The sequence below is a fragment of the Triplophysa rosa genome, linkage group LG1 (assembly GCF_024868665.1).
Source record: "Triplophysa rosa linkage group LG1, Trosa_1v2, whole genome shotgun sequence".
In the NCBI taxonomy this organism is placed as follows: domain Eukaryota; kingdom Metazoa; phylum Chordata; class Actinopteri; order Cypriniformes; family Nemacheilidae; genus Triplophysa; species Triplophysa rosa.
The window spans coordinates 9,399,105-9,409,464 of NC_079890.1; the positions used below are offsets into that span (position 1 = coordinate 9,399,105).

General features: G+C 36.8%; 1 protein-coding gene across 1 annotated transcript in view; it reads left to right on the forward strand.

Annotated features, from left to right (window-relative positions):
* Positions 1–10,360, forward strand: part of acadvl (acyl-CoA dehydrogenase very long chain) — a 52,543-nt gene that overhangs the window by 30,012 nt on the left and 12,171 nt on the right. Inside the window, 5 exon segments of the mRNA XM_057321170.1 lie at positions 5,750–5,875; positions 6,009–6,207; positions 7,193–7,297; positions 9,313–9,399; positions 9,566–9,627. Of these exon segments, the coding sequence (XP_057177153.1) occupies positions 5,750–5,875; positions 6,009–6,207; positions 7,193–7,297; positions 9,313–9,399; positions 9,566–9,627 (579 nt within the window).

Consider the following 10,360-nt stretch of genomic DNA (forward strand, 5'->3'; position numbering starts at 1 on the left):
GACTTCCAGACACAGAAGCAGCTTCTTCCCCCAGGCAATCTCCCTCCTAAACAGATAACTGCTCCTTAAGAGCAATATTCCACTTCCACTACTCCTATAGTGTGCACTATAGTGCCTTATTATATCTACATCTTATGTATACATGTATATAACACTACCTCTACTTACTAAATTATCCATTTGCACAAGTGTACATACAATCTGTTAATATGTTTATTCTACTATATACTACCCTGTACAATGTCTCTTATATGTTATTATCCCCCATTTTCTGTAAAATAGTCTTTATGTTATATATGCACAATTTAGAATCTTTTAGACTGTAAATCGTATTATATTGTATTGTCATTGTGTTGAATGTCTGTACTAGAAGCTTTCAACACCAAAGAAAATTCCTTGTGTGTGCAAGCACACTTGGCAATAAAGCTCTTCTGATTCTGATTCTGATATACTGGGGCACAGCAGATTTATACTGGGGTAATAACACAGTAAAAGGGGTCTAGCGACGCCCCTGCATAGGAACATGCATTGTATTTATTTGTGTTTGCATTAATATGTGTTCCCTATTTATGGAAGCCCGTTTCCACCAGGGTTGGGAATTTTTTTAGATTTTATAAGTGATTATTATGACTTAGTATCTCAAAATAATGAGAAACTAAGTCGAAATTTCGACTTAGTAACTCATAACAATGACTTAGTATCTCATAATAATGACTTAGTATCTCATAATAATGAGAAACTATGTCGAAATTTCGACTTAGTAACTCATAATAATGACTTAGTATCTCATAATAATGACTTAGTATCATAATAATGAGAAACTAAGTCGAAATTTCAACTTAGTATCTCATAATAATGACTTCGTATCTCATAATAATGACTTAGTATCTCATATTAATGAGAAACTAAGTCGAAATTTCGACTTAGTATCTCATAATAATGAGAAACTAAGTCGAAATTTCGACTTAGTAACTAATAATAAGAAGAAACTAACTCATAATAATGACTTAGTATCTCATAATAATGAGGAACTAAGTCGAATTTTCGACTTAATAACTCATAATAATGACTTAGTAACTCATAATAATGACTTAGTATCTCATAATAATGACTTAGTATCTCATAGAAATGAGATATTGAGTCTAAATTTTGACTTACTAAATCATTATTTTGAGAAACTTTCTCATACTGACTTTCTCGTAATATTGGCTTAATCTGCACATGCACATGTCTGCTATGCTGCTATGTGCTTATGATCGTATGTCTTTATGTTTTATGTGCAGTCTGCTTGATCAGCATTGTGGTGATTCACGGATTTTAGACACATACAGCAATATTTCAGACAGGGCCTTGCAAATCATGAAATTCTTACTCTACTGGAGAATGTTCATGGTGTTAAAATTAGCCGAACTCTTGAGCGACTTTTGAGCAATTCTCACTAACTATTAACTACAACTTTTGTAACAGGTTACTGTAGTAAAGTTCGTGTAGGTGAGAAGGAAGAGATCGGGGTCAGGTTGTCTACTGGAGAGAAAGATATGTTTATTCACAAAATTATATCTCAGTCTAATGCTGACGCTGCGCATCTCTGTTTCCAGCCTCCGTATTCCACTGGAGCTGACGATCCTCTCGTGAAGCAGTCCTCTTACTGGCACTGGCTCTGTCTCTCTCTCTCTCTCTCTCTGGTAGACTCTGCTGGCTCTCACACACACGGCTCCTGTCTCCGAGCTGTTTATATGCATCCCCACACCAATCACTGGAATAGAGGACAGCTGATCATCATTTGCACTTCGCACCCCATTTACTCACCACTCTTCTCTCAGCCTTCTCTCCCGCTGCAGACCTTGCTAAATCACACACCCCTTGCCACAGTTACACTTTAAGGTACACAAATTCATAATTAACTACTTGCTTATTAACCCTTTAAAACAGACGGGAGCGTGGGCGTGTCTCTGTTCAAGAGCCAATAAAAACGGAATCCAAATGGGTAGCAGAATAATTCTTTTTGCATACAAAATGACAGACGTTACACTTTCAGATCAAGCCTACAACACGATCCTGTTGCGTTGTTTTCGCTCTCTAATGAGTCTGCACAAATTGTGTAAAAATCTATAACAAAAAACATAAAAATGCATCGCACGTCTTTGCACACGTTCTGTAGATCTAAGGTTACTAGTGGTTGCGTGGTTACCTTTTCCTACGACTCCTATGACGTAATCACGTTCTGTGCACTATGACCCTAAGGTTTGTCGCATGTGGTGACATCACAAGCTGCGACATTGGATCTCCGTTTGTGGTATGCTTTACATTGTACTCGTCGTTGTGTCTCTTTATCATTACACTCCGTTGCTTGATCATTTCTTTCACACATGCACATTTACAAACGCAAGTGCAAACACACACACACTTGGATGTGTAACGTTATGACTGCATGGAAAAAGAAGTATACAAGTGCGGAGGTTTTGGAGCTACTACTCGCGTCCGACGAAGATTAACTTTCTGACTGCTCATCTGCTCCAGTTTCAATCAATTTCCATTCACGTGCGAGGCCTGCCAAGTGCCCCTCTGTGTTATTATGGACAGGAAGTTATTATGGTCTCATCACAGCTAGGCTGTGTATATGTAGCGGTGTCTTTCAGTATGTTTAGGTTTGTTTTGGGTTATTTATGTTTTATTTATTTATTTATTTATCTTTTTGACCCCACAAATTCAAATGCACTCCATTTATGTGTGAAACATGTCAAGAGCCCCTCTGCGTTATTCTGGTCAGGAACTGTCACAAGTGTCATCACAGCCTTTTTGCATCTATAGTTCTGATAAAGTACAGATATTAGGGTAATTTATTATTTTACATGGTCTGTTTTAGCTGTTCAATCAACATTGCTCTCAAAAGCAGTATTTTATCTGTTTTACTTCACAACGCACTGTTTACAAAAATGATTATATCTCACAAACTATTTTATGTAAACAGTCCAAATAAATTGTATGTGACTTTGAAGTGCTTGATGCAAGTTTTTACATTGACAAGTTTGAGGTTGATATTTGTGATAAATCTGTATTTAGTCAAATATATTGGGGGAAAAAACAATTTTCCTTTTTTGGGGGGGGTTTATTGCACTTTTGACCTGTTTACCTAGTTACTATGGCTCAATTACATACATAGCCTTCAAATTGGGGGTGTAAGGATTGTATTGATGTATGGCATGTGAAAATACTCAAAAGCATAACAGCACAGTTACATTTTAGTACACTAAAATGTACTCTAGCGGAATTGTTCAATGGCAGGTCATAAAGGGTTAACATGCATATTGGTTGTATATTAATAGCCTATGTGTAAAGCACATATTAATGCTTTATTCTGCATTGCCTTAAGCGTGATTTTTACTTCTGCGTAGGACCTATGCCGTAACCTACGTACGTAGGCGACACCGTCGTGAACATTTATGGTTCTGCGTTGAGAGTATGCGTCGTACTGCAATTACACCGCCGAAACGCTAGTTGGCTCTTTGTGTTTTCACAGGGTTTGCTCTTCTTCACCGATGTTTTGTGTGTATGCCTAGTGTATGCAAACGACAATGGAAGCTGATCGCATCTTAATGGAGTTGGAGCTAATCGAAACAGAAAAATGTGTAATCCGTTATATTATTAACCTTACTTTCATGTTAGAAGTTAAACAGATGTTATATTAAACTTAAGTCTTGTCCACATTTTGGATTTTTATGTGTGTTCATTTAGATATTGTTGAAAAAAGTATACTTTTCAAAGGGGTGTACTCATTTACGCAGAGCACATACATAGATGTCAAAACTGTGTATTGAAATGATACCCTGATAGAATATCATATTTTGTCATGGACAACTCACCCTATTAATTGTTTAGTTAAAAATGAAACGAAATGCAACCAAGATCTGGAAGTGTCACAATATTGTTCTTTATTTGCAAAAGAGTCAAAGAACAGAATATGTAAAAGTGCAAACTATGTATAGATGAGTATACAAATGCAATATTAACACAAATATAAAACTTTCAAAAAACTAGTAACAATAAAAGGTAAAACAAAAAAGAAAACTTTTAAGCCAATAAAGTGCAAAAGATTGTGCACTGTGTTTATAAAGTGCGAAGTTCTTCATGTCTTTTGCTGACACTCTTCCAAAACGACGTTAGAGGAAATCTCTCTCCAAGAATTCGCCGCCATCTGACAGTCTTTATAGTCCGCCGAAGAAGAGTCATACAGATGCGTGCATTTCCGAACCTCTTCAATCAGACGCTCAGTACTTGGTCGATGTCGATGCTCGCCATGTTGTTCTTTTGTGGACTCTGAACTTGTCGGAAGAAGACGCCAGAAATGCGTAGAAGGAAGTACGATGCTGCCAAACCGACCAATCACAGCGCTTGCGGTCCGCATAGGGTCCGCGTTGAGTTGACGCGTTGTTACATTTTTGGAGAGGTGCGCGTCAGGCTACGGCGTAGGTTACGGCATAGGTCCTACGCAGAACCATAAACTGACCATTACTCTACATCCCTTAATCCTACCCAATACCTAAACATACCTAAACTACCTCATAAGCAGTAATTAGGAGTTTATTGAGGCAAAAGTTGTAGTTAATAGTTAGTGAGAATTGCTCAAAAGTCGCTCAAGAGTTTCATGGCTAATTTTAACACCATAAACATTCTCCAGTAGAGTAAGAATTTCACGATTTGCAAGGCCATGTCTGAAATATTGCTCTATGTGTCTAAAATCCATGAATTACCACAATGCTGATCAAGCAGACTGCACATAAAACAAGGACATACGATCAAAAGCACATAGCGGCATAGCAGACATGTGCATGTGCAGATTAAGCCAATATTACGAGAAAGTCATATGAGAAAGTTTCTTATAATAATGATTTAGTAAGTCAAAATTTCGATTTAGTTTCTCATTATTATGAGATAAGTCATTATTATGAGATACTAAGTCGAAATTTCGACTTAGTTTCTCATTATTATGAGATACTAAGTCGAAATTTCGACTTAGTTTCTCATTATTATGAGATACTAAGTCAGTATTATGAGATACTAAGTCATTATTATGAGTTACTAAGTCGAAATTTCAACTTAGTTTCTCATTATAATGAGATACTAAGTCATTATTATGAGATACTAAGTCATTATTATGAGTTACTAAGTCGAAATTTCGACTTAGTTTCTCATTATTATGAGATACTAAGTCATTATTATGAGATACTAAGTCATTATTATGAGATACTAAGTCATTATTATGAGTTACTAAGTCAAAATTTCGACTTAGTTTCTCATTATTATGAGATACTAAGTCATAATAATATAAAAATTACCAACCCTGGCCGAAACGGGCTTCCATACCTATTGGTGTATGAACCTATGTACATAAACTAATATAAAGATTCTCGAACAGTGTGCTTCAGTGTGTGCATCTCATAAATGCATACTGTATGAGTAACTATGTACTCTTAAAATACTTTCAATAGTAATATGACTAAGTGTGATGATTTCAAGTTTTACTATCATTATTGATGATGCTATATTTCGGTGAACAAACTCAAACACTTACATTGCAGGGTGTCTGCGACATATCCTGGAAAAAGAATAGGGGCTTGTTTTAGATGAGCGCTGAAATGGATTTTGTTCTTGTGTTATCTTAATGCAAAAGCAGCAATATTTCAAATACTGCTAGATGTTAAATGTTTAATTGGGCTGCTAATAGGGTAAGCTGGCTTTCTTTTTTTAGTAATGGAGGCCTTGCTGAGATCTTCACTGTGTTCGCAAAAACTCCTGTGAAGGATGAGAAGACCGGGGAGATGAAGGACAAAATCACTGCGTTCATTGTGGAGAGGAGCTTTGGAGGAGTCACACAGTTAGTGCTTAGTTTTTTCTTTTCTGATCGGTATATTATCTATTTGTTTAGATAATTTTATCTGTTTGTTTTCTTCTTCTTAAACCTTCTCCTTTCATCTATTACTCTTGATTTTTCTCCCCATCTCTCACAGTGGTCCTCCTGAGAAAAAAATGGGCATTAAAGCATCAAACACAGCAGAGGTATATTTTGAGAACGTGCGTGTCCCTGCGGACTGTGTGCTGGGAGAGGTTGGAGGGGGATTCAAAGTGGCCATGAACATCCTCAACAATGGGCGTTTCGGTATGGCTGCGGCCCTCTCCGGAACCATGAAAGGCGTTATTGCCAAAGCGGTGTGTGTATGTGTGCTTCACTGCATGTGCACAGGTGTGTGTTCTGTTTGCGAGATGTTTTTCTCTTTCAGTGTGTAATGCTGATCTGAGTTTTTCATTCTTTCTATTTCGTTTCCTCTTCTCTCACCCAGTTTGTCTAGCATGCTGTAGAAAGCACCAAATTAAGGCCACATCCTCCCCCCACTTGCTGACACCCATGTCGTCCTCACTTCCTCTACTTAACATGCAGGGAAATTCCTCTGCACACTTTGCACTGTCCCCATGCTTTGCGGTATATGAGCTTGTGTTGACACACGTTCACCACAAATTTATACCGCTTATTTAAAAAGCTGATCGCACAGTTAGCTTGGCAATCTTGAGTCTGCATGCTGGATCAGTCTTTTGCTTTGGTTGTTCATTTTTGTTAAATATAAATTGAGATGAATTAAAGCAATAAAAAATGCTAGTACTTTTGATAGACTTATTGTCTCATGTCATGACATGTGCTGTGTGTGCTCATGCTGAGTGATTGTGAGCATCAGAGTTTCTCTCTGTGTGTGGAGGGGGAGATTTCTCAACAGCCTCTGTGCTTTCTCCTGCCGTGGGCCGCTGTATGTGTCTCTCTCTGTTTGTGTATGCATGTCAAACCAGGAACACTGTTGTTCTTCTTATCTACTGTGTACCACTTGCCATGTGTCTACAGTTAGTTTGTTTTTATGCCAGATCCAGCATGTGGCAAGTGCATCAGTGAGGGGAATAAAATAGAAGGGAGCATTTCAGAGAATTTCACAAATGTTCCTTAAAGTTATTACATACATATTTGTATAATTATTTCTAAAAGTAATATGTAAACGAAGAACATCGATCCTTAATTGAATTCGACAAGTTACCGATAAGCATATGGATCAAAATTCTGTTATTGCTTTCAGAAATACTTTAGTCAGTCAAAAATATTTTTTTTAAAATTCCAATTGTATTTATTCTCATTCTGTTTAATTTTATACAGGTCAACCATGCGGCTAACAGGACCCAGTTTGGGAACAAGATCCACAACTATGGTGCCATTCAAGAAAAGATAGCCAGAATGGCTATGCTTCTGTATGTGACAGAGGTGAGTAAGTTGTACTTGCTCAGACTGGATCATTATGCTTTCTGGAGAGGCAGGGCAGCTACTCTGTTTATTGGCTTCTTGTCAGTCCTTAAAAGAATAGGAATCACCCAAAAATCTTTAATGGCATGCCAGAGGTATACGACCCAGACACAAAGATTTTTAAAGAAATATGCTATATCTGTAGGACAGTTGAATACAAGGAGTGAAAATGTTATAATAATTAAAAAAACACCCATCATAAAAATGATGTATAAACATTAAGGAATAAGAAACATTTGATGTAGGAAAGCAATTCATATTTTACAGTTTAGTGAAGTCAACACAAACACTTCTCAAAACTTGTCCTACAGAATATTTTTGTGGTTAAATATTTGTGTTCATCTGAAATGTCATGAGGGTAAGTACATGATGAGAATGTTTGTTTTGAGTGAACCACTTTAAACTTACTTTAAGCAAGTTTATAATATGCAAACCTTGCTCCTCTTTTCTCAAGTTTTGTTTGTAATATGAACACACCCAAAAAGATGTTGTGATAGTGCTTAAGCTAAGTCTGTAATATGCAAATATTATAAACTTTGCTCAAGTTCACCTAACAAACTTTGTTTGTATTACTGCTCTAGTGTCAATGTCACTTAGAAACACGTTGTCTCAGTGCTTAAAGGGATAGTTCCCCCAAAAATGAAAACTCACCCTCTTGTCATTTCAAACCTGTATGACCTACCGTCTTCTGCAGAACACAAAAGAAGATATTTTGAAGAAGGCTGGTAACCGAACAGCGCTGGCACCCATTCACTTCAATTGTATGGACTCAAAACCAATGCAAGTGAATGGGTGCCATCACTGTTCCGTTAAAATGAACCACGGGCATAGAGAGATGTATGGCTTAACACGTTGTAATAGCCTTATAATACTAGCATTTGTCATTAGAAACACATCAAATATTTTAATTTCCTTAAAAAAAACTAAATGTAATGCCCATTTTAACCTAAGGAAGTCACCATTTTCTTTTTCGATGATGTCATCTGGTTGCACGCACAGGCAGCCATATGGTACACAGACACACTAATCAGTTTTTCTGTAGATATAACGTCCTTGTAAGATAAAAAATATATATAAAAGCAACGATTTTTGGTCGCTATTTGACGCTATTTGGTCTATTTTCATACATTTTAATATTGTTGGTCAGAAACAATTACAAACATACTGTATATTTAGATGTATGGAAAACGTGTGTGCTGTAGCGTTAAGAGAACAGGTTTAGGTTGCAAGTGCAACCATTGGACGTCAAGTATTTTTGATGCCAAAAAATGGTGGCCTTCGAGTTTGACTACATTCTTCCAAATATTTTCTTTTGTGTTCTGCGGAAGAAAGTCATACAGGTTTGAAATGAGAAAAAGGTAAGTAAATAATGACAGAATTTTCAATTTGGGGTGAACTATCACTTTAAGCAAAGTTTATACTGTAATAGGCAAATTAAAATATAGCTTTTATCCATAGAGACCTTGTACTGAGGTTATCTTGCATCTTTCTCTGATGGACTTTGCAGATATCAGTGTTTCAACTCTGCACATTTTTGCACAGCTCAGTCTTACTTCCACATGGTTTAGAGGAAGTGGAATCTCTCCCCTAATTTTTATGTGATTCAAATATTTTCCCACATGTGACCCAGTCTAAAAATACACAGCCTTTGGCTCTTGTCTGTATCTGTGTTTTATTACAGCAGCTGTGTTCTTAATAGTTTCACAATGGTGATTTTCCATAGCTTAAGTGGAAACACATAAAGCAAAGATAACTGACGTTGAATCAATGTTAAATTGGTTATTTTCAACATTAAATCATTTATCTTTGCTATCTGGAAATGCTATAGGTCATGGGTTTGATACAGGGAATGCATGACCTGATAAAATGCAAAAAAGAAGTCCAAATGTAATTTGCTCTGAGTCTGGATAAAAGCATCTACCAAATGAATAAATGTAATTAGTTTCAACCTTGTCATCTTTTCTTCATGCCCTCAGTCGATGGCTTACATGGTAAGTGGAAACATGGACAGCGGAGCAACGGAGTTCCAGATTGAGGCGGCCATTAGTAAAATTTTTGCCTCAGTAAGTGTTTAACATCAGCTGACAACCCAGTGAGACTAAAATGTCCAGATCTTTTCTATCAGTTTTTTTTGTGTTTGTCTAAGCCCAGATTCAAATGCTGTTTAAATTATATGTTATTAAAAGGTGAACTTAACAGCTAATGATTCATAATTTACTTCTCCTCTAGGAGGCAGCTTGGATGGCGACAGATGAATGCATTCAGATTATGGGTGGAATGGGTTTCATGAAGGTCAGTGTGTTTTAAAATAATTGTATTGCAGATTTTTAGAATGCAGGATTGTGCATATGCCAAATTGCTAATTATATCAGAAACCAAACTCTGCCAGAGTCATGGTCAACATTTGGGGCAAAAAGACTGCTGCATGATAGCGTTTGCCCCATATTTGTTAAACAGTTTGTCTGTGCTGTGACTCAAAGTGTGCAAATTTAGAAACACCTACTGTGTGGGCAGTCGTCTCACTGAAGAGTTCAATGTTCTGTCCCAGGGGTGGTGGAAAAACTGGAGGTGTTTTGCAAAGATAGACCTGTGCAGCTATAGGCTAGGAATGGAAGGTCACGCCTGAGCTAACCAGACTGCCACAAAACCATACACAACTAATGTGTTTTCTGAATGTAGGTCAAGGTCTGACATTGTCTGTGGTTTGTTGAATCAATGAAAATGTTGTTGAATAATTGACAATGTGTTTTTAAATTATAAACTGTGACTAAAATCAGCTTTTCTTCTGGGTGGAGACAAATTAGCCACTAGAAGCAGATCAAGACCGATTTCCAGAGAAGAGTCTCATCAGTTCCTTTTGTTTTGATTTTTCTTTGTGGGTTACTGATCAGTAAGATCAGAACTACATATTTCCCCAAAGCGTCGCTCATTTGTCTTGACACTTTACATTCTCTACACACTGCAGTTTGAGAAAGTTTGGAATCATTTTATTAATTTAAATGAATCAACAAATAATCATCAACT